Here is a 23,478-nt window from a genome sequence, read left to right as displayed (position 1 = left end):
GGTGGTACATAACAGAACCTTCTTATAAATTAAATGTTGCTTTTCTTTTGGGACTTGTAAATGGGAACCATTTTTATACATGAAATTAAATGGTGTACACAGGTAGCTAACAAGATAACTTGGTTACAGAGTGTAGCCAAGGCGCTGAAGGCAGAAAGTTTTCTTAAATTATGAAGAAGCAATTAAAATGTATCCCATCTCCAGCTAGTGTTGTCGCTTACTACTCTATATAATTTAAGTATGTGTTGAACTTAATTATTTTTTGGTGGTGCTGGTAATGAAATTTTATGTGATCAATAATCAAAATGTGTCAAATGACTATCTTGAGATAATCACTGAAGGTTATATAAAGATACATCCTGTGGTGTAAAGAATAGGATTTCATTTTACTTAGGAAAATTGGCTATCACATTTTAAATGGCTATCACATTTTAAAAACTTAAAATTTGTAACGAGCATTTTCCTGTAGTTACAAAGATAAGGATTGTTAAGGTCATCACTTAACCCTGGTTATTAAGAATATTCTTTCTTTTTTTCTAAATTATAAAGTAGTTGTATTTAGATTTTTTTATTTAAGAATTTCAGTTGTTAGAGACCACAAAATCAGAAACCACACATTTCAAAAACTGTAGGAAATAAAAATGGTTTATGTGTAGTAAGAGAAGTGATGCTTTAATATTTTTGGGAAATGGTAATGGAAGAGAATGCTTTGATTTTAGGGTGACATTAAGTCACATGAGGTTTATGCCATTTTGTGTGGTCTCGTCACATTGCACATGACAATTTTGTGAAACTTAAGGGACTTTTCTTTTTCTTGACCTATTGTAATTTGAAGAAAATGACCTCTTTAGGTGGAAATTCTTTTAGTTTTCTGTGCTGCTTCCTAAAAACATGGATTCTCTTCTTTAGAGCAACTTATGACTCTCATCTCTGCTGCACGGGAATATGAGATAGAGTTCATCTATGCTATCTCACCTGGATTGGATATTACCTTTTCTAACCCCAAGGAAGTATCTACACTGAAACGCAAACTGGACCAGGTAACTTTGTTACTTTTTCATTATTTTTCCCTGAATCAGTATTTGAAACTAAAAGTTTTCTGAGTTGCTTTTATGAAGTTAAAAGGAAACCAAATTTTGAGATGCCTGGGTGGCTTATTTGGTTAAGTGTATGACTCTTGATCTCAGCTCAGGTTGTCAGGGTCATGAATTCAGGCCCCACGTTGGGCTCCATGTTGGACTTTAAAAAAAAAAAAAAGGAACCAAATTTATACTTCCTTATATATATATATTTTTTTACTTTAATGCTCTTCATAAAAGGATGTTTTGTGAGTCAGGAGAGCTTTAGTGGAGGCACTAGTGCTTCTCAAACTTTAGTTTGCATGAGAACTACCTTAAGAGAAATGCTTAGAAGTACTTAAAAGAATGCTAGTAGGGTCCATTTCCAGAGATTCTTAAACAGACTTGGAGTGGGGACTTATGTCAGAATACAGGTTGTCGGGATCCCTGGGTGGCGCAGCGGTTTGGCGCTTGCCTTTGGCCCAGGGCGCGATCCTGGAGACCCGGGATCGAATCCCATGTCGGGCTCCCGGTGCATGGAGCCTGCTTCTCCCTCTGCCTGTGTCTCTGCCTCTCTCTCTCTGTGTGACTATCATAAATAAATAAAAATTAAAAAAAAAAAAAAAAAACCTTATAAAAAAGAATACAGGTTGTCAAAAAAAAAAAAAAAACCACAACAGGTTGTCGAGAATCATGTTTTGAGAAACTATGTTATTGGGTACTTGACTGAAATTGTGGCCAAAATTACAGAAGCAGGGTTTTACCTGTTAGATCTCCATTCCTTCCATTGATATGGACAAGAGAAATAATTCATTCTGGAAGTAGTTGGCTGATTTCCCAAGATTAGATGGAAAATAGACTAGGTAAACATGTAACTTTGGAAAATCTGATTGGAATATAAATTCTGCTTAACATAAAAACTGCACATCTTTTCTGGTAAGTTTGCAGATATGTAATACATGTATGTATGCATGTTTCTTTAGGCAAAGGTTTATATTTTTTTTAAGATTTATTTTTTATTTACTTGAGAGAGTGGTAGTGGGAGGGGCAGAAGGAGAAGAGAGAGTCCTAAGTAGATTCTCCACACTGATCATGGAGCCTAACATGGGGCTTGATCTCATGACCCTAAGATCATGACCTGAGTCGAAACCAAGAGTCAGAAGCTTAACTGACCGCATCACTTAGGCACCCTGGCAAAAGTTTGTATTATCGATGGCATGAAGATGATTTAAAAAAAATTTTTTTTTAAAGATTTTATTTATTCGAGAGAGGTAGAGACATAGGCAGAGGGACAAACAGGCTCCATGCAGGGAGCCCAATGTGGGACTCGATCCTAGGACTCCCAGGATCATGCCCTGAGCCAAAGGCAGATGCTCAACTGCTGAGCTATGCATTCCTAAGATGATTAAAATTTAATAAGAAGGTTAAATTTCCATGAATAGGCTTTTTATTTGTTTATTTATTTATCTGGAGACTGAGCAGGTGATGGGAAACAGGTTTTTTTTTTTTTTAGGTTCCACACCCAGCATGGAGCCTAATGTGGGGCTCCATCTCACAACCCTGGGATCATGACCTGAGCAGAAATCAAAAGTTGGCCACTCAACCCACTGAGCAACCCAGATGCCTCCATGAATATGCTTTTTAAGAGCCTGTTTTCCTATTTGATCAAATACTACCATGTTCCTTAGGATTCATGGACTAGTTGGGTTTATGTACAGAGATTAATTAAGATCAGTGTGTCTTTGGGACTAGAACAGGCCTAGGTTCTTCATCTTTTGAGTTCACTTATCATTTGTGTTTTGGGGTTTGTTGTTTGTTTTTGGCTTTTTTGGTCTTCTATAATCCTCAGCCAGGGAGATACGATAGGTCATATTGTTGAAGCTTTGATGGGACATACTGCATTCAAACCAAATGAAACATGCTTCCTCAAACTTGTCTGGCTGCTTAACGTAGAAAATGTGAAAATGGTTTTGGCTTTGAACATTCTACTAAGGAAAATGACTTCTAGATGAAATATTAAGTGTCTACTCTAATACTTGGAATCCTGTTTTTTTAATGTCCTCTCTACGCCCAGTGTGCTGCTTGGAACTCACAACCCGGAGATCAAGAGTTGCAAACTCTATTGATTGAGCCAGCCAGGCACCCCTTGTATTTTTACTGTAAAATGAGCTGCTAAAGGGACACCTGGGTGGCTCAATTTGTTGAGCATCTGACTCTTCATTTCAGCTCAGGTCATGATCCTGCGGTCTTGAGATTGAGCCACATGTCCATGTTGGGCTCCTGCTCAGCAGGGAACCTGCTTGTCCGTCTCCCCCCCCCCCCCCACCTTTGCCCTTACCCCTGCTTGCATGTGCCTGCATATGTGTTGGAGGGGAGGGCTCTCTCTCAAAGGAATATTAAAAAAAAAAAAAAAATAGCTGCTAAGACATCTTATTTGTTTTTGTTTGTTTGTTTGTTTTTACCTTTTTCTAGGTTTCTCAGTTTGGGTGCAGGTCATTTGCCTTGCTTTTTGATGATATTGACCATAATATGTGTGCAGCAGACAAAGAGGTGTTCAGTTCTTTTGCTCATGCCCAGGTCTCCATCACAAATGAAATTTACCAATACTTAGGAGAGCCAGAAACTTTCCTCTTCTGTCCCACAGGTATTGTATATAATGGCTTTATATTTAACTAGTCTTCTTGAAATATGTCACTTTTAAAAAATCATGTATGGATTTTATTGTCTTATGCCTTTTCCTTTTGGTCTATAAAGATAGGAATTCTTTTTCTAGAAGACCTTTCTCAAGGCCTTACACTAGAGAAATTTTAGGGACTAATAAATGGCAACTGAACAAGCAAAATATTTTCATGTATTTTTAGTACTGAAGTATTTGAACATTATATTTTCAGAATTAAAGGATATATTATCAAAATGAAAAACTAGAAAAAAAGCAAATTTGCATTGCCTTTAACTTGGTCACTTCTCATTTCCTCCTACTTGTTCCTTTTTTCTGCTTGTGCATATCTATCCTTTTTTACTCTTCCCACTTCCATCTGGGCTCTTATTTCCAGTAGTCAGCATAGAAAATTTGCTAATCCTCACCCTCCATCCCCCAGTTCCTTCCCCTGAAAATGTATTAGCCTCTCTTAGTTCCCTCTCAGGATTTGGCTTATGAGAACGTTCCCTGACTTGATTTATTTTTCAGGAAGAGATAAAGATAAATAAATTAGTTTTAAGAAAATTTGGTCTGAATTTATTTAACTTTGTGTGTATGTCTGTTTTCGAGTACTGTGAGGCATGAACCTTATCCCAGTGATCTGATACTACATAAATACTAAAATAATGTTTAATGAGATTATACTGGGAATTACTTAATTCACTGCAAATTACAATTTAGTTGCAGTTGGGTACTAATAGCCATGGGCATAATGGTGCATTCTTTCTGTTATGATATTATCAACTTGTTTTATTTGGCCTCTAATTGTAATTGAGAAATGTAGGCAGTTCAGAAGTATGTAGAAAATGCTAAAAATTCTAATTATTCTTTAGTAAGCTTGTATTTTTAGTGACTGTAGGATTGTAAGGCTTGATCTGTTTTATTGGAAGAATAATATCAGATTTTGTGAATTGAATCTTTTATTATTTTTGAGTTGCTTCTTCATTGAACTACCCACTTGAGTTTACTTCCTTTGGGACGTGACATGAAGGCTCTTTATCATTTGGATAAAAGGAATTTAGAATTGGTAGACTTTTTCCCCCACATTTAAAAACCCGTGACCATTTTATTTCTGACTGTTTTACTTAATTCTCCCTCCTACATTCAGAATATTGTGGCACTTTCTGTTATCCGAACGTGTCTCAGTCTCCTTATTTAAGGACTGTGGGTGAAAAGCTTCTACCTGGAATTGAGGTGCTTTGGACAGGTAAGTCTTAAGATTTATACAGTGTAAATTTAGTTAACTAGAACTTAAATAATTGGTTGTTCTGGTTAATTGGATACTTTGTGAAAACTGAGCCTGAACCAGAAAACGTTGTTAAAATTCTCTTTCTTGTATGAAGTATACATTTTTCATTTAATATAAAAAACATCTTTGAGGATTTTGCAGTGAATCTGCATATTGTTGATAAATAACAGGGAACTGGGCTAAAGGGTATTGATCTCAGCCCTAGGAGAGTGTTTTATTTTATAAAATGAAAGCTATCATGTGGAATTGACAGCTAATAATCAATAATCCTGTATTATAATGGAAAAATAAATCGTTTACATGAAAATTTGTTTCATAACGTATCAGTTTGGGGAAGCCTGCACAAGCCTATTAATCTTTTTACTACTAATTCCATTTCTAGAAATGTGATCTGAGGAAATATTGGGGAGTGGTTGGGTAAAACTGAGTGAAAAAGACGTTTTACTATGAAAAGAAAAATTGTTAGAAGGTATATATAATGCAAAATACAATAAAGAATTGAATGCAGGGGGCACCTGGGTGGCTCAGTGGTTGAGCATCTGTCTTTGGCTCAGGTCGTGATCCCTGGGTCCTGGGATCGAGTTCCACATTGGGCTCCCTGCATGGAGCCTTCTTCTCCCTCTGCCTCTCTGTATCTCTCAGGAATAAATAAAATCTTAAAAAAAAAATTGAATGCAGTGTATTTTGAAGAATCACATTTGAGGGTCTTTTACTAAATGGTTGTCATTATTTCTAGGTCCCAAAGTTGTTTCTAAAGAAATTCCGGTGGAGTCCATTGAAGAGGTTTCTAAGATTATTAAAAGAGCTCCAGTAATCTGGGATAACATTCATGCTAATGATTATGATCAGAAGAGACTGTTTCTGGGCCCATACAAAGGAAGATCCACAGAACTCATCCCACGGTTAAAAGGAGTTCTTACTAATCCAAATTGTGAATTTGAAGCCAACTATGTTGCTATCCATACCCTTGCCACCTGGTACAAATCAAATATGAATGGAGTAAGAAAAGATGTAGTGATGAGTAAGTAGAGGGCTTAATCCCTGGCTTTGGGGGGAGAGCTGGAGTTAAATAGAGCTATTAGCAAGTGCGTGTTCCTTTGTTGTCATAATTTAAGAGATTTTTAAAGTATGTTATATAGTCCTATGAGTGAGATATATATGTGATAGAAGAAGGGCTGAAGGGCTGAGTGGCTTTGGATAAATTATTTAATAACTTCTTGGCCTCAGTTCTTTGCTTTTTTCCCCCCCTCCACTTCTTTGCTTTTAAAATGTTGATTTAGAAAAATAAAATAAAATAAAATGTTGATTTAGGAGGGGCACCTCCGTGGCTCAGTGGTTGAGTGTCCTGCCTTTCTTTGGCTCAGGTGGTGATCCTGGAGTCCTGGTATCGACCCCACGGGGAGCCTACTTCTCCTTCTGCCTATGTCTCTACCTCCCTCTTTGTATCTCTCATGAATAAATAAATGAAATCTTAAAAAAAATATCGACTTAGTCTTTGAAGTCTGAATACTAGACAAAGAAGTCTAGTACTTGTTCCTCTTGTCGCTAGAATTCTGATTCCATTTGTGTTTTCTGGTGATTTTTATTAAATGGGATATTTTAGATGACTATTACCCAGAATTACTTTGTATATCTTTCAGAGTTCAACTTATATTTATGGAACATATTCTGTATTCTCTCTTTTTTTTTTTAAGATTTTATTTATTTATTCATGAGAGACACATAGAGGCAGAGACACAGGCAGAGGGAAAAACAGGCTTCGTGCAGGGAGCTCGATGTGGGACTTGATCCCGGGACTCCAGGATCACGCCCTGAGCCGAAGGCAGATGCTCAACCACTGAGCCACCCAGGTGTCCCCATATTCTGTATTCTCATTTTGGACATTGGCTTACTGATTTTTTTATTCATGAAAAATTACTGATTGCATTCAAAGTAAGAGAATGCTGGCTAGTTAATTCATTAACATTTAAGCACGTATTAAGATGTGGCAAGTCCACCTTCATGGCACCAGGATACAAAGAATAAAGTATCTCTCACTTTTGGAGAACATAGTCTGGTTTTGAATAGAGCATATAGATGACTGCTGTTATTTGATAAATGCTGAGGTAATGGTCTACAAAGTGCTGTGGGAATACAGAGGAGAGAATGATTACTTCTGTTAAGCATAAGTGTTGGTAAGAAACAATATCATAGAGAGGAAATACTTAAATTGCATCAGAGTATGAGTAAAAGTTGCTGGGCCTTAAAGGGTTGGTGGGCAAGAGATGAAAACACTAAACACTGGACGCATGGGAGGCTTGGCGGTCGAGCGTCTGCCTATGGCTCAGGGCCTGATCCCGAATTCCTGGGATCGAGTCCCGCATCAGGCTCCTTGCATGGAGCCTGCTTCTCCTCCCTCTGCCTGTGTCTCTGCCACTTTTTCTGTGTCTTTCATGAATAAATAAATAAAATCTTTAAAAGAAAAAAAAAAAAAAAACACTAGACACTGAAAATTTGAAGTTACCTGAATTTTGGCCCATTTGGGAGGTATGGAAATGAATGTCACATTATGATGCTTAGATGTATGTAGTCGTATAGTTGTGCTCTGTTTCTCAGTGTTTTTTTTTTTAAAGATTTTATTTACTTGGAGAACGAGCGAGCCCAATCACAGAGGAACAGGGAGAAGCAGACCCCCGCTGATCAAGGAACCTGATGTGGGGCTTGATCTCAGGACCCTGGGATCATGACCTGAGTGAAAGGTAGATGCTCAACCAATTGAGCCACTCAGGCACCCCTGTTTCTCAATTTTGTACTCCTATTTCCAATTCTCTTGGGTTAATGCCTCCCATTAAGGCTCATTCATTGTGGATACACATTCCTCCATCAAAAAATAAAATAAGGGGCACCTGGGTAGCCTGTCGATTAAGCGTCTGCCTTTGGCTCAGGTCATGATCCCTGGGTCTTGGGATGCAGCCCCATCAGTGGTGCCTGCTTTTCCTCTCTCTGCTACTCCCCTTGCTTGTTTTATCCCTCCCTCCCCCCATTCAAATAAATAGATAAAATTTTTTCAACAGTTTTTAATAATTAAAAAAACTTCAATCTCTGTATATCTGACACCTACTTTTTTTCCTCTTTTAAGGCAGAGCATGAAGCACATTAAGGAGTAGTAGGTATTAGCCAGACTGGGGTGTATGCTGGGAAATACGGAGGAAAGCTAAGACTAAGATTTGGGATACTAAGCCAGAGTTCAGACCTTAGTTTTTCTAATGCTATTCTGGTTCAGGGCTTCATTATATGCTTATTTTATTGTCTGTGTTCATATGTGGGTTCTCTATTGATTCCCCCCCCAATACAGTTGTTAATTTGCTTATTTTTTCATTTCATAATGATTTGCCTGCTAAGTTATAAGCCCCTGAAGGGTTGGGAGTGTTTTCTTTATGGAAATCATAGTGTCTTTAACCTCATATTTCCAATGATTAGTACTCAGTGAACAATTATGAATGAATTTTCCAGTGATTCTAAACTTACTGTTCCATGTTTCTTTTCTTTTTTCTTTTTTCTTTTTTACTGTTCCATATTTCAATTGGGATGTTATATTTAACAATGCATTTAGAATGACTTAGGTGAAGTGGATCAGTTAAGGTTGTGTTTCCGTTTTTATGTTTAAGGTTTGTTCTTGTTTCTGTTCTGTTTCTCTAGTTGTACTCTAATAACTGGTGCTTTGCATTTGTCCCTCTCATCAGGAGGCTTTTGTAATCAAAACTTACGTTCTGTGTTTTTTTTTTTTTTCTTGCAGCTGACAGTGAAGACAGTACTGTATCGATCCAGATAAAGTTAGAAAATGAAGGCAGTGATGAAGATATTGAAACTGATGTGCTCTATAGTCCACAGATGGCTCTAAAGTTAGCTTTAACAGAATGGTTGCAGGAATTTGGTGTACCTCATCAGTATAGTAGTAAGTTTGGCCTGGCCCTTCTTTGTAAGGGGGTTAGATCACAAGGTTGAGTCATAAAGAGAATTTGTGATGTACCTGTCATAGGCCCACCAAACAAAGTAAAATTTTTACAAAGGGATCTAGATAATAAGAATTTTTAACAACCCCCCTCCCCCCACACACACACCTTTTTTAAAGGTTTTGGTCTTAAGTAGTTGTTATCTTGATGGGATGCTAATTTGTTTTAAAAATGTCTTTCTTGGAATAATTGTTTTTAGATCTAGATCTTCAAAAGAGAAGATAATAATACACGTGTATTATTTATCATGTTTCTTTTTTCCTTTCTTCCCTCCCTACCTCCATGGTGGTTTAGACAAATTGCACTTTTCTCAGGGCTTAATAGTATTTGGAATCTCAAACTGAGGTTACAGATATCATAAAGAAAGCATTTCTCTAGATTTGATTTGTTCTAATTCTGATTATCTTTGTGGCTATTTGTTTTTGTAGGTAGGCAAGTTGCACACAGTGGAGCTAAAGCAAGTGTAGTTGATGGGACTCCCTTAGTTGCAGCACCCTCTTTAAATGCCACAACTGTAGTCACAACGGTTTATCAAGAGCCCATTATGAGCCAGGGAGCAGCCTTGAGTGGTGAGCCTACAGCTCTGACCAAGGAAGAAGAAAAGAAACAGCCAGATGAGGAACCGATGGACATGGTAGTGGAAAAACAAGAAGAAACAGACCATAAGAATGACAACCAAATACTAACTGAAATTGTTGAAGCTAAAATGGCTGAGGAATTAAAACCAATGGACACAGATAAAGAGAGCATAGCTGAATCAAAATCCCCAGAGATGTCTATGCAGGAAGATTGCATTAGTGATATTGCCCCTATGCAGACTGATGAACAGACAAACAAGGAGCAGTTTGTGCCAGGTCCAAATGAAAAGCCCTTGTACACTGTGGAACCAGTGACTTTGGAGGATTTGCAGTTGCTTGCTGACTTGTTCTACCTTCCTTATGAGCATGGACCCAAAGGAGCACAGATGTTACGGGAGTTCCAGTGGCTTCGAGCAAATAGCAGTGTTGTTAGTGTCAATTGCAAAGGAAAAGACTCTGAAAAAGTAAGTATGCTTAATTTATCCACTTCTCTAGCGTGGGTGGGTCCCCATGTGATGGTATGGAGGAGGTCTTAAATGAATATATATACTGGTAACTAGCTGAAATTTGACCACATCTTAGAATATGCTCTAAAGGGAATGTGGACTCTGCTGATTCTGGTACATAGAGTTCCATAGTTTGACCTTAGAGTGAAGAATGGAAGAAAGTCACAGTTGATTATTTTAGTAACATCTGTCAGTTTGGGGAGACATAGATTTTTATTGCTTGTCTAAAGAGTTTAAGCTCAGTGATCCTTAATGTTCAGGATAAATTGCAGGTACCTAATAATAAAAAGTTTATAATTATGTTTTAGGTTATTTTGGTTTATTTTGCAGTTTTTTGAGTCATATTTTTATTGATCTTCAACAGATTGAAGAATGGCGGTCACGAGCAGCCAAGTTTGAGGAAATGTGCGGACTAGTGATGGGAATGTTCACTCGGCTCTCCAATTGTGCCAACAGGACAATCCTTTATGACATGTACTCCTATGTTTGGGATATCAAGAGTATAATGTCTATGGTGAAGTCTTTTGTACAGTGGTTAGGTAGGTGCACCAGGAATAATCTCTTTTCCTCAGATATATTGTCCCCTAAAAATGAAAAAAAATTATCCCACAGGGAGAAAAATATTTAAGGAATTGGCAAATTTCCAGCTGTTTAAATTCTTTGCTTAGAATTCTTTCAAAGGTATAGCCATTGTTGGCAGACTTGAGGTGCAAGTCTCCGTAAATATATCAAGCACACTGATTTTTCTCCCTTGGGCTAATTCAACATAAATATCTTAAAAATATATTAGAGAAGTACTGACTTTAACTTGCTCTGACTGAATGCTTCCTGGATGGAACCCTGTATACCACTTTTATCTGATTTGGAGATGAGACACTATGAATTGTGACTGTAAGCTCTCTGCTGCTTGCTGTGTCTTGATAACATTAATTGCTATGTTTAACAGAACAATTGCTGAAATGACCTAAGGGGCCTGGCAAGAGGAAGCCATCCTCCCAGCCCTGTGCGCATGCGAGCTTTAGTGGTAGGCTATTCTGGTGCTACTTGGTATTATTTCACATGGCTTTTTCTTTATTCTGCTACCAAGTAATTGGTTTTTAGTAGGGGATGAAAATTGCAATCCCCTGAAAATTCTCTCCTTCATTAAATGGACTTCTCTGTATGTCTCTTTTGAAAACTGAATTTTTTTTGGAAATTCTCAAACTTGGTAAAAAGCACCAGCATGGCCAGGTTTCTCCAGGGACCTCATTTCATTTCCAGGTTTTCAATCCAGCTATAAGGAATATGTAATGGACTTACATACAGCACACAGCAGGCAGCAAGGCTAACTGACATGTCATAGTTTTCATAGTAGTCACAAATACTATGATGGGTGACTAGGTCTTGGTTGTGAAATAGATGTGTGAAACACTGTGAGCTTAGATTAAGGAGTAGTAGCAGTGAGATTTCTCACTTTCTGCCTGTATACTTTTGGATTTTTAAAAGTAATAGCTTTCTTTTGACAACTAATTAGCAGCTAAAGGGTGGGGTCTCTGTTAGTTTTAAAATAAAGAACTTTGGGTTTCTGTATATTTAGCACAACGGATAGAAGAGAGAATTTAACCTTTTGTTAAAAGACACCAAGACACCTCTTTTATGTGATGTCTGTGTTTTGGCTCTGGAAAAACCTTTATATTGGTTATTGGATGACAGTATTTGCCTTCCAGGCTTCTGGCCAGAGGGTTATAATTAAATCTCTTGCAGGGATTTAAATATTAAGTTTCCAGTCTGAAATCTGGATTCTTGAGCTTGGGAAAGTATCTTTTAAAACATTTGATATTGAGCTTTTTAATTCAAGAATTATTAAAAATTAAATTCTTGATTACATAGAGTATTGTTTTGTTTCCTCTCAGGTTTTACTTCTGTACTGTGCAAATATTGGGGCAGTTTCTTAAATTGTTAGATAGCCATTGTATAATCTCAAGGTCAGAGTATCTTAGAAGTTTTAAATAATTGTTTTAGCATCCACATAGCTTCACAAAAAGCTCACGACAAGGAGAGTATTTTCATGGATTTATAGTAATTTCAGGGAGTTACTGATTAGAACCCTTTGTTTTCCTCCTCTCTCCAGTCCAGCTGGCATTCAGTCCTTTAAAGAATGTGGCTATGCAGTACTTTTGATTACTAACGACTTCTATTATCTTCTTCCCCATTGTGTACAGATGGGAGAATCCTCAGCACAAGTGTCTACTACTATTGGATGGACAGCGGCAGATGTTCACAGCGCGTCATGATTAATTAGTTTAAATTGAAAGGTTCTATCTGTGAGGTAGCTCAGATTTAAGGGCAATAGGCATGAACTGAAGTCACGTTTGCGCAGCGACTGAGGCATTAACCATGTTTTCATTTACACAGCTCTTCGTACATGCAGCTTTTTATTGTAATAGTTGGAAGTGCTAGTTACGTTGTAGTCTCAAAGTGGGGGGTAGGGGAAATTGGCTGATCTTAAAGTTTGAGAGTATAGTTTTTTCCTGCAGTGTAAATTTACACTGAGCTATGGAATGGGGCACATTCTCTTACCCTAAATTTTGACCCTATTTCGTATTTATCTTATAAATTTACATATTATATGTGTTCTTAAAGCACCCCTACCCCTAAAAAAAATGACAAACCTGGATATAATCTCTTAATGGGCCTGAATTATGAACAAAAAAATTGGTTTGCTTTGGGACTGTCTGACTAGCACACTATATCTTGTACTGATGAGACTGTTAACTTGAACAGGAGGTAGAATGCTGTCTTCAAATGGAAAAGAACTATATTGCGCTGCTTTATCTTGTCAGAAGACTAGGCAGGTGATTTTGATTTGGCCTCCAAATATTTGCTTTCAATTATTTCTTGTTAGTTATTCTTTATTGCCTTTGAAGTTGGGTAAGTGGTGACCTTAATCCTGACTTCTAGACCTCAAACCTTGCAGCTCTGTGCATGTTTTCAGTGCACTGCAAAGATTGTAATGGTCCATCAGGAGCCAAATATTGTCATACTTTTAAGAAAAGTATATCTTAGCTCTGAATAAATTTGGAGTGTCAGTTGGCTCTCCTTATTTCTTAGAATTTGTCTGACTGCTGTTGGTATTAACCAAGTCTGAATTGGATTGTCCTTTTAGAAAAAATAAAGTTTTCATTGTATTTTGTTGTCAACTTACTGAAAAATTTCTTTTGTTTATTCTGCTGACCTTAGTTTTCTGACAAGATTAATCCCCTCTTCCCCCTTTTTCCCTTCCTGTACCCTTCCTCATAATGTAAAATGTGACTTCAGACAGGTTTAATTCCTTCATGGGCTGTGATAATAAAATGTTTTATCTATCTCATTCATTTCATTGTATAATTACTGTAATTTCACTACAGAGCATGCAGCTGGCTTGATTTTTTTTTTTTCTTCTTTCTACAGCTGTATCTAGGGAATATGTAAACTTGACCCGGACAAACTTGAGACTGACTTTCTTATAATTAAAGGGTAGAACTCTTTAATGGTAATTATTCATTAATCAGAAGAAGAAACATCAGTATTGAAATTCTATTACAAATTAAAAAAAAATTATTATCACAGCCTTGTCCTAAAACCCTGGATTATTATTGTTAGAGAGCTATTTCCACGAAGTGTTTGTTAGTTTGTTGGACGTTTGAGACCCCAGGAAATCCCCTTTCTCGTAACGTTCTCCGCTTGGATCTGATCTCAACAGGGTGTCGTAGTCATTCTTCAGCACAGTTCTTAATTGGAGACCAAGAACCCTGGGCCTTTAGAGGTGGTCTAGCAGGAGAGTTCCAGGTATCAATATGAATTCACAACTGAATTGACATTTTCTTTGTTTTATGAGAAACCTTATGTTGCGCATCAGATGGCTGGAAGGATTGGTCTGCCGAAGGCTTTCTAGTCCCAAATTCAATTTAGTTACATAGCTGGATTTTAAATCAAATTTTCCTCCTCTTTCACAGTAATTTCTGAAGGAGATGCTGCCAATTCCCCCCGCGCCTGCGAAGCGCAGCGGCTCTAGGTATACACTTCACATTGTTTCTTTGCAGGTCGCACACCATTTTAATCTGCGCCCGCAATGCACAATGCGCGCATGCTTGTTTGCCAGTGGAAACTCCATGAGCAAAAAGGATGAATAATTATGCAAGTGAATGGTGAAAGAACTTTTGGATACCTTCCCAATTATTTTATAAATAAAAATTGTACTCAAAATAACACTATGTTAATGAAAATTTGAACAAAATAAGCGTTTTTGGTTTTGGAATTTGTTCATGGACTTTTCAGGTGCTCTACTTTTCTCCCCCCAACAGGTGCTCTGCTGCGCACAGCAAACTGAAGCGCATTGCTTTGGGGATAAAGCGTCTCCTGGACAGATAACCCTCTTCAGACCAAACCTCTCCTCCTGACATTCTGTTCTGCCATCTTTTAGTACAGAGATGGTCTATATAAAATTGGTTTAAAAAAATAGATTTGTGATACTGGAATAGATTTTTTTTTAAATTATAAACTTAAATCCCCATTAATATGCTACTAAAGCTATGTAACTCCGTTTGGGTAATTTCTATTCAGAAGCACCCCTTCCCCCAGCAAAGAGGTGTTTATTTTAGTAGAGCATAGAACACCCCTCTTCTTTAGGTCTGCCTGCAGTAGCCAGTTAATGTTAAGTTGGTAATCTGCAGTGCACACCCATTTAAAGAAATGGATATCTTCCCAACACTAATCCATCTCCTTTTTGTTTCTTCCCACAGCGTTTGCTGCCAATTGATGGGGCAAATGATCTCTTTTTTCAACCACCCCCACTGACTCCTACCTCCAAAGTTTATACTATCAGACCATATTTTCCTAAAGATGAGGTAATTGTCTACCTTCCCACTTGGTATATGGTTATGGTGCTCACTTACCACCTTTGAACTCCCTGGTTAAAAGAATCGGTTCTGATGCTTGCTTTGTAGCACATATGCTAAATTGTGAATGATACAGAGAAGATTAGCAGGACTCCAATGCAAGAATGACATGCAAATTGTGAAGTGTTCCATATTTTTAAAGAAAAAATAAAAAAGTAGTTCTTTGTGTTCAAATAAGAACTTTAGGTGGAAAAACTTAGCTAAGACATTGAACATGTGAGGGGTGATATTTAAGGAAAAATCTCTTGAGCTAAGTCCTGTAAGTCTTCCTTTATGAAAGTCACATTTAGAGTTGGAATGACAAAATAATCAGTGTGTCCAAATGATACGTTGTCCTTGGCTGATTCTCTAGTATATTAGTATTCTATAATTTTCTGTTGTCAAGTATCTAACAAGCTGTTGACAGTCAGCTACAGGAAACAGCAGGCCTGTTTAACAGTAACACGTTTAAAACATTTTGGACATAAACAAAACTGAGAGACTCAACAGCATTGTTTGCTGCATTTTGAATCTACTGCTTAACTACCTAAAACTATCCCCTGCAAAACAGTTTTCTGGTTTACTAAAACCATACTATTTTCTACAGATTTTATAAATATGATTCAGTGAATAAATTTGTATTAAAGCAGAGGAGGTGACATTTATGACAGGCTAGGCATTTTGTTATTCCCTATCCTAGAAGTCCAGTCTAACTTACGAGACTCATTGTAAAATTCTTCTGCTATTTTTCTTGATGTGTTGCTTAACTAGATTATATTTTCAGGCTTCCGTGTACAAGATTTGCAGAGAAATGTATGACGATGGAGTGGGTTTACCTTTTCAAAGTCAGCCTGACCTTATTGGAGACAAGTATGTGATGAAGTATTTGGATTTGTTGGATTTGGGAGTAGCATTTCATAGCCAGGTTTATCAGGTTGAGGGGAGGTGATGACTAGAAATAAAGTTTTCTAGAAATCCCACTTTAGTTTTAATAGAATCTAAATATTAATATGTGTGTATTTTCAGTTTCTTCTTACACCAAATGTAGTTTCCATAGGTTGCCTTTCAAGTACATTAGGCCTTACATCACTGGAGTCTAAAGTTTTGTGTTAAAAACTCACTCTGCCCTCTTTTCTTCTGAACAGGTTAGTAGGAGGGCTGCTTTCCCTTAGCCTGGATTACTGTTTTGTCCTAGAAGATGAAGATGGCATATGTGGTTATGCCCTGGGCACTGTAGATGTGACCCCCTTCATTAAAAAATGTAAAATTTCCTGGATTCCCTTCATGCAGGAGAAGTATACCAAGCCAAATGGTGACAAAGAACTCTCTGAGGCTGAGGTAATAACAGGTTTAGAGTTATACTACAGTAATTTTTTGTAAATAAAGTAAGCAGATCTATCTTAAAATCTCCCTGCTTTCTAAGTGTCCTACAGATAAGAATTCTTATTCCTTTTTTTTTTAAGATTTTATTTATTCATGAAAGAGAAGCAGAGACATAGGCAGAGGGAGAAGTGGGTTCCTTGCAGGGAGCCCAATGCCAGACAGAGAGAGCACGTGTAGGGGGGAGGAGCAGAGGGAGAGGGACAAGCAGAACCTGTTCCGAGGTTGGAGCCTGATGCAGGGCTTGATCACATGACCCCTGAGATCACAGCCTGAGCCAAAATCAAGAGTCAGATGCTTAGAGAGCCTGGGTGGCTCAGTGGTTGAGTGTTTGCCTTTGGCTCAAGTCGTGATCCCAGGGTCCTGCTTTTCTCTCTGCCTATGTCTCTACCTCCCTCTCTCTCTGTGTCTCATGGATAAATAAATAAAATCTTAAAAAAAAAAAAAGCTGCTTAACCAACTGAGCCACCCAGGTGCTTTATACCCCCTTAAAAAAATGTATTTTTTTTGGGAGGGTAGAGGGAGAGAAGTAGACTCTGCTGAGTGTGAAGCTCAATCCCATGACCTGAGCTGAAATCAAGAATGAGACACTTAACTGACTGAGCTACCCAGGCACCCCTTTAAGCATGAGATTCTTGGGCAACCCGGGTGGCTCAGCAGTTTCATGCTGCCTTCAGCCCAGGGCCTGATTCCAGAGACCTGGGATCGAGTCCCACGTCAGGCTCCCTGCATGGAGCCTGTTTCTCCCTCTGCCTGTGTCTCTGCCTCTCTCTCTCTCTCTCTCTCTGTGTATCTCTCATGAATAAATAAATAAAATTAAAAAAACAAACAAACAAACAAACATGAGATTCTCCTTTGTTCCCTCAGCATTATGGAGTTCTTTTTTTTTTTTTAATTTTTATTTATTTTATTATTTATGATAGTCACACAGAGAGAGAGAGGCAGAGACACAGGCAGAGGGAGAAGCAGGCTCCATGCACCGGGAGCCCGACGTGGGATTTGATCCCGGGTCTCCAGGATCTCACGCCCTGGGCCAAAGGCAGGCGCCAAACTGCTGCGCCACCCAGGGATCCCTATGGAGTTCTTTTATTTATTTATTTATTTATTTATTTATTTATTTTTATTTTTTTTTGGAGTTCTTTTTTTTAAATTTAGAAGTGTTATAATATTTCCTCAAGTAAAAACAATATAGACCTAATGTTTTTTCTCCTTGTTTTGAAGCACCAAATTTAAGTGGTCTCTTCTTGGGGATCAGGTCAAGTTCATGTCATTAAAATCTCTCATTTGCTTGGTTGTCAGGAGACCCACTTGCCTTCTCAGTAATGTATTTCTCATTGTAATAAAAAAATAATAGAGGCAGGCTGCTCTGGAAGTCTGTTTTCAGAAAGGAGCACTTTTTTTTTTTTTTTTTTTTTTTTAAGTAAGCTCCACACCTAGCATGGAGCTAACTCTGGGCTTGCTCTCATGACCCTGAGATCAAGACTTGAGCTGAGATCAAGAGTCTGATGCTTAACCAATAGCCACCCAGGTGCCCCCAGATAGGAGCACTTCTGAAGTCATATGTCAGCTCTGTACCAACTTCAGTGAATTTCTCCTCTACAATTTATGATTATTTTGGTTTATACATCATGTGTATTTTAAAAAATAGTTCTTTTTTGATATTTATGTTCAATAAATACTTTTTGATACATATTTGGACCCTTTTATTTGTGACTTTTTTCTTCCATGTTCCTCTTTCCTTTTTTTTTTTTTTTTTTACTGTGTGTATTTGGAAGACCATAAAATATTCAAATCTTAACTGTACAATTCAACTTTATTTTATTTATTTATTGTACATAAAATGAGCACTCTTGTGTAACCAGGACCCAAATCAAGGAACATATACTAGAACCCCAGAAATCCCCTTCAACCTTCCAGACAATATCTCCTAGAGTAGCTCTTAGGGTGATTCAGAACACTGATTCATTTTTAAACTTTTTTTTTCTTTTCTGAAGTTGTTTACTTCTCTTCTCCATACCAACGTACGTATATTCTCTTACAGTTTATTACTATTTTTTACCTTCTATCCCTAGCCAGATGGCTGTGTAATAAGAAGGTGGTGTAGAGTAGCCTTCATGTACTTGGGAATACACAGATACTATAACTACAGCGTGCTGATGATTGAGCTGTTGATTTGTTAATTCATATCTGACAATTACAGTTTTCAGTATAGGAACATATAAAGAATGACCAGCGTGTCTATGTTTTTTACATCCACATTTTTGTGCAGGCAATACAAACAAATTTATTTTTTGTTTTAAATATATTTAGATCTAACAAAGATTATAGAGAGAGTTCCTTTATATCCCTCACCCATTTTCTACATTTGTCCAAGTCTTAAGAAACCAACTTTGGTGCATCACATTTTACTAACTTGTTTTTACATTAATGTCCTGTTTTGGGCCAGGATCCAATCCAGGATATCACTTTCTATTTAGACAAACTTCTCAAAGCGAAAATGCTACGATTAAAGCTAATTAATTCTTCATGTGATAATTACATAATGACTTGAAGAGTTATTAAATGTTGCTTTCCTTTTCCTCTTGCTAGGTTCTGTAGTTGGGATATAGATATGTGTATAGTGAGTAACTTCTGAAACTCAGATTCTTTCAAATTTTTACAGAAAATAATGTTGAGTTTCCATGAAGAGCAAGAAGTGTTGCCAGAAACTTTCCTTGCCAACTTCCCTTCTCTGATAAAGATGGATATTCACAAAAAAGTAACTGACCCAAGTGTAGCCAAAAGCATGATGGCTTGCCTCCTGTCTTCACTGAAGGCTAATGGTGAGTACGTATATGTATAGTTGCTGATGTTTAGACTTAAGTGGGGACAGGATAAAAAGTAAATTACGGTGAGTTTACATTCCCTTCCCCACCATTTGTGGTTTGGCTTCTGAATTATTAGTGGTATAACAATTGCATATGTAGTGATAATTGGGAAATGCTGCTCTTTTACACTATAAATGCTTATTTTGAGCCCTTACTGAAATGAGAACATACTAGGTTAAATTTATTTTGCCATGAGGCTCACTATGATAATTGAAAATTAAATGAACCTTGGGGAGAAACTTCATTTAGGAATGCGGAGTTGCCAAAATTTTGAGTTTGTTTTCCACATTCAACCTTTAGAAATATTTTGCTTTATATTAGTGGTTTGAAATTTTTTTCTATAAAGGGCTAGATAATAAATATTCTAGACTTTGTTTATTTTAAAGTATGCCCTATGTCCAGCCTGAGGCTTGAACTCTTGACCCCAAGATTGAGTCACATGATCTACCTAGTGAGTTGGTCAGGTGTCCCTACTAATATTCTTTTTTTACACAACCTTTAAGAAATGTAAAAAGCAATTGTTCTTGTCCAGTACAAAAATGAGCAGCTTGTTTGAGACCAATCCTTAGAGGGTTGGTATATGGGAATGCACTTACTGTTGCATCTATCATTTGAGTCATTGGTATCTCTTTTGTAGAATAATTTAAACAACTCTGTCTTAAGATAGCATAATTCTCAGTGTTGTGCTTGGAACTGAGTCACGTATGTGGATGAGGTATGCCTTAGAATATACAACATAATGTATTCTGGTTATATTGGTTTGTGACAGGCTGGAATGACCTTTGCTCTGTGGGCCTGTCAAAGGTTCTTTATAATAAAAATATTAAAACAGGTATTTTTTTTGTCTTGAGGTTTCTTCTAGTCTTTTTCTCAAAAGATTTTCTTTCTGGAGAAAAGTTTCACTGACAATTTTTTAAACTGAGGTATTTTTTTTTTAATTGAGGTATTTTTGACAATTAAAAATTGTATACAATTTGATGATTTGAAATACATTGAGACAAATCGCATTCAAGCTAGTTAACCTATCTATTAAGATAGTTTCTGCTGCAGTATTTGGTATTGTTAATATTCATTAAATATTAATATGGGTTTTAAAATTGTGGTATGAAATTTAGGGGCTGGTATAGACAAACTCTTACTATCATGTATTTGAAATATATTAAGGATTCATCACAATTCCTACCCATGATTCTAATTGACATTTACATTTTGAATATTTATTTTATTTCCAGGCTCCCGGGGGGCTTTCTGTGAAGTGAGACCAGATGATAAAAGAATTCTGGAATTTTACAGCAAGCTAGGCTGTTTTGAAATTGCAAAAATGGAAGGATTTCCAAAGGATGTGGTTATACTTGGTCGGAGCCTGTGACATTTGTTGGCACTTTGAACTGTTCGAAAGTCTCTTAACTTCACCTGGTGGGTGGTGGTTGGGGTCTTCATACAGTTCAGCCTCTGGAATGGCAACAGATCAGCCAATTGGGATTGGAAACGAAGACTATAAAACTCACCCGTCATACTTTGAGATTACTCACTGGTTGGAAGATAGTCTTGATGCAAATCCTGTTTGAAACAGATGTGGGCCTCCTTTTTGGGTCTTGTGTTAGGTGCCAAGACCTCTTACGTGGGCTTATAGGGAGGGAGTCTTCAATAAATGTAGTCAGCACTGTGTTCTGCATCCAGTGTGGTTGCATTTCTCACCTAAGAGTAATCAGAATCATTTGTCATCCTCTTTGGCTTATTGAATGAAATGTCTTTCATTCTTTGGGGAAATGGCAGAGATGAGAAAGATTTAGTAGGTTTCAGAGGCTTCAGGGTAGAGATTCCAAGTGGGATGGTTGTGGTATAGTTTTAAGCTGAATAAATGATTTTAATTTGGGGCAGTTCTTCTGCTCTTTGTAAAGCCATGGCCAATTGTCTCTTGTAGTGACCATTGGTTCAGGCATGTTGTGCTTTGTAGGGACAAATGTGCAGTTGTTTGTGGCAAAAGCCTAAAAATGGCAAACTTGTAAATTTTTGTATATAAACTAGCTGTAACCTGACTATCCTTTGTGTTCACTGTTTTTTGTAATTTTTTTCCTTTTGAAGATGAAAGGGTGTGGTTCAGGATGGCACTTTGAATAATGTAAATCAATGGAAAGTAGATTTTCTTTACTTTTGCCTGTTTTATTATTATTATTTTTTAGAAGTTTTATTATTTTTGAAGTGCCTCCCACCTAGGGCTAGGCCATGACCACTTTGGGTACGAGAGCCTAACTTTATGGGACTCAATCTGTTGCAAAGTGCAGTCACTTCCGGATATTAACCTCGATGCAGGTCAGCATGTGAAATGTTAGTGTAGACATCTGTCAAGTAGGGTTCAGGGACTGATTGGTCCCGTTTGCCCTGAGATCAGTTGTCTTTTAATTTCAAGACCTGTTACAACTGGTTTTATTAAATCAGAGTCTTTAATTCTTGCATGTTTTTATCTAATTTTTAAAAGAAACAATGAGCACACTTTAACCAATGACTTACGGTTACGCTTTTCTTTTTCCTTTAACCACAGATTCTGAAAGCTCCATGTATTTTGATTTAGATTTGGTGTTTTTAGGGGTTCTGAGCATGAGGCTAGCAGGTAATCTCTGCAGGATTCATTTTTTCATCATGGCTGGCTGACTTTTCCATGGATTCAGAACAGTATTTTGATATCTTTCTTCTCCTAAGTTTTGTTATCAGCTCTTTGACTTTGACTTTGAGCTGAGGTGGGAGGGGCAAGGAGAAGGAAACCGGAAACATTTTCTTCCTTCATGAAGTTCCATCAGTGTGGGCTTTGAAAAAGCAGTGTACCTAGTAGTATCTAGGGACTTTCAACCAGGGCCTGTGAGTGTGCACTGAATTGGTAAGATGAAGGGAGGGGAGGAAGGGGAGACCTCTTCATTTTCGGGATAGAAACCTTTAACTGCTAGAAGGGTATGGTGTTGGAAAGCTGGAACCAAGTTTGCATTTTCAGGGGTTAAGGGGAAGAGATTTCTACAAGATACTGTTTAAAGCAACTTATTGCCACTTGGTTGTCTCTTTTAAGTACATTTTGTACACTATTGGAAATTCTAGCATTTATCTGGAGGATTTCAGGGTAAATCTATGGAATCAGGATTTTTAGCAAGTTTGCTTGTGGTCTTATCTTGATTTAATCATTTGACTGGTCTTCTGTTCATAGATGCTAACTATGAAACAGATGTCCAGACCTATACCTTCACCATTTTAGGATGGTAAAGTGCTATGCTCTCTTCTATGGTTATGAATATTTATTAAGGTTGGAATGACATTTCATTGATTGTTTAGATCACAGCTCAGTTCCTGTAGAAAACGAACTGTAAAACTATCTGAAGACCATGCAAGAGGCAAAATAAAACTTGAAGTGAATGTGGTGTGGTGGTGTACTGTGTAAACCTACTTGTTTCTTCCTGGTGGTACCTTTTCTCCTGGCTTTCATGCCTCATCTACAAGCAAATATTCTCCACAGCTGTTCCAAGTTAGGGGCTGCACCTTCCCATTCTCATCACCAGTAAAAGACTTCCAAATTTTCCCCAAGGCAAGGTAAAATATAAAAGTAATTCTTGGCCAAGCCACCCTCTTCCCACAGTTAATAGCTTGGGTGTGAGTTAGGGCAGCTAGTTTAAATGAGTTCCCTGTATCTAGTGGAATAAGGAACAGTTTCACAGTTTATCGGGTTCTTTGGTCAAAAGGTGAATGATGGGGGTTGCGGGGAGTTGCCCAAACTATGTGACCGAGGAGTCTAAGGTGGGAGGATGTTCTGGATTGATTCAGAATTACAAACTCCAAAACGTCTGCTAGGAAGAGCAGCCCCAAATCTGAGATGATGTCCGTCAGCATCCAGCCAGCACCTGAAGCTCAAAGATAGGCCTTCTGGGTAGTAACCTTAAGATGTTAGATTAGGAAGAGGACCGAGTGGTTCCATAGTTCCAAGAGAAAATACCATAGCTGAAAAGTCTTTCAGGATCCTCAGCTCTAGGAGCAAAGGCAAATAGCATATTTTTTATGCTTTTACAAGAAAAACGCAGTCCTGGGGGATGCCTGGGTGACTCAGCGGTTGAGCCTCTGCCTTTGGCCCAGGGCGTGATCCTGGAGTCCTGGGATCGAGTCCCACCCACATCGGGCTCCCTGCATGGAGCCTGCCTCTCCCTCTGCCTGAATCTCTGTCTCTCTGTGTGTCTCTCATGAATAAAATAAATACTTAAAGAACCGCTGCCCTGAAATT

At 37.7% G+C, this 23,478-nt stretch overlaps 1 protein-coding gene and 1 non-coding gene across 3 annotated transcripts in view; both read left to right on the top strand.

Annotated features, from left to right (window-relative positions):
• OGA (O-GlcNAcase) overlaps positions 1-22,622 on the top strand; it is a 28,598-nt gene extending 5,976 nt beyond the window's left edge. For both annotated transcript variants that reach the window (XM_038578583.1, XM_038578584.1), the window contains 13 exons: positions 910-1,040; positions 3,531-3,702; positions 4,865-4,963; positions 5,742-6,026; positions 8,781-8,939; positions 9,426-10,039; positions 10,446-10,620; positions 13,803-13,888; positions 14,842-14,946; positions 15,761-15,846; positions 16,122-16,314; positions 19,019-19,178; positions 20,456-22,622. In XM_038578583.1, coding sequence (XP_038434511.1) covers positions 910-1,040; positions 3,531-3,702; positions 4,865-4,963; positions 5,742-6,026; positions 8,781-8,939; positions 9,426-10,039; positions 10,446-10,620; positions 13,803-13,888; positions 14,842-14,946; positions 15,761-15,846; positions 16,122-16,314; positions 19,019-19,178; positions 20,456-20,592 — 2,402 coding nt within the window. In that variant the 3' untranslated portion in view covers positions 20,593-22,622. The remainder of the gene's footprint in view (positions 1-909; positions 1,041-3,530; positions 3,703-4,864; positions 4,964-5,741; positions 6,027-8,780; positions 8,940-9,425; positions 10,040-10,445; positions 10,621-13,802; positions 13,889-14,841; positions 14,947-15,760; positions 15,847-16,121; positions 16,315-19,018; positions 19,179-20,455) is intronic.
• On the top strand, positions 15,031-15,135 carry LOC119866643. Its single transcript, XR_005380817.1, has one exon. It is a non-coding gene; the product is annotated as a U6 spliceosomal RNA (small nuclear RNA).
• Positions 22,623-23,478: the final 856 nt, after the last annotated feature.

The sequence above is a fragment of the Canis lupus genome, chromosome 28 (genome assembly GCF_011100685.1).
Source record: "Canis lupus familiaris isolate Mischka breed German Shepherd chromosome 28, alternate assembly UU_Cfam_GSD_1.0, whole genome shotgun sequence".
Lineage (NCBI taxonomy): Eukaryota > Metazoa > Chordata > Mammalia > Carnivora > Canidae > Canis > Canis lupus.
The sequence above is the reverse complement of the archived record's forward strand: the minus strand, read 5'-3'. Positions and strand labels throughout refer to the sequence as shown.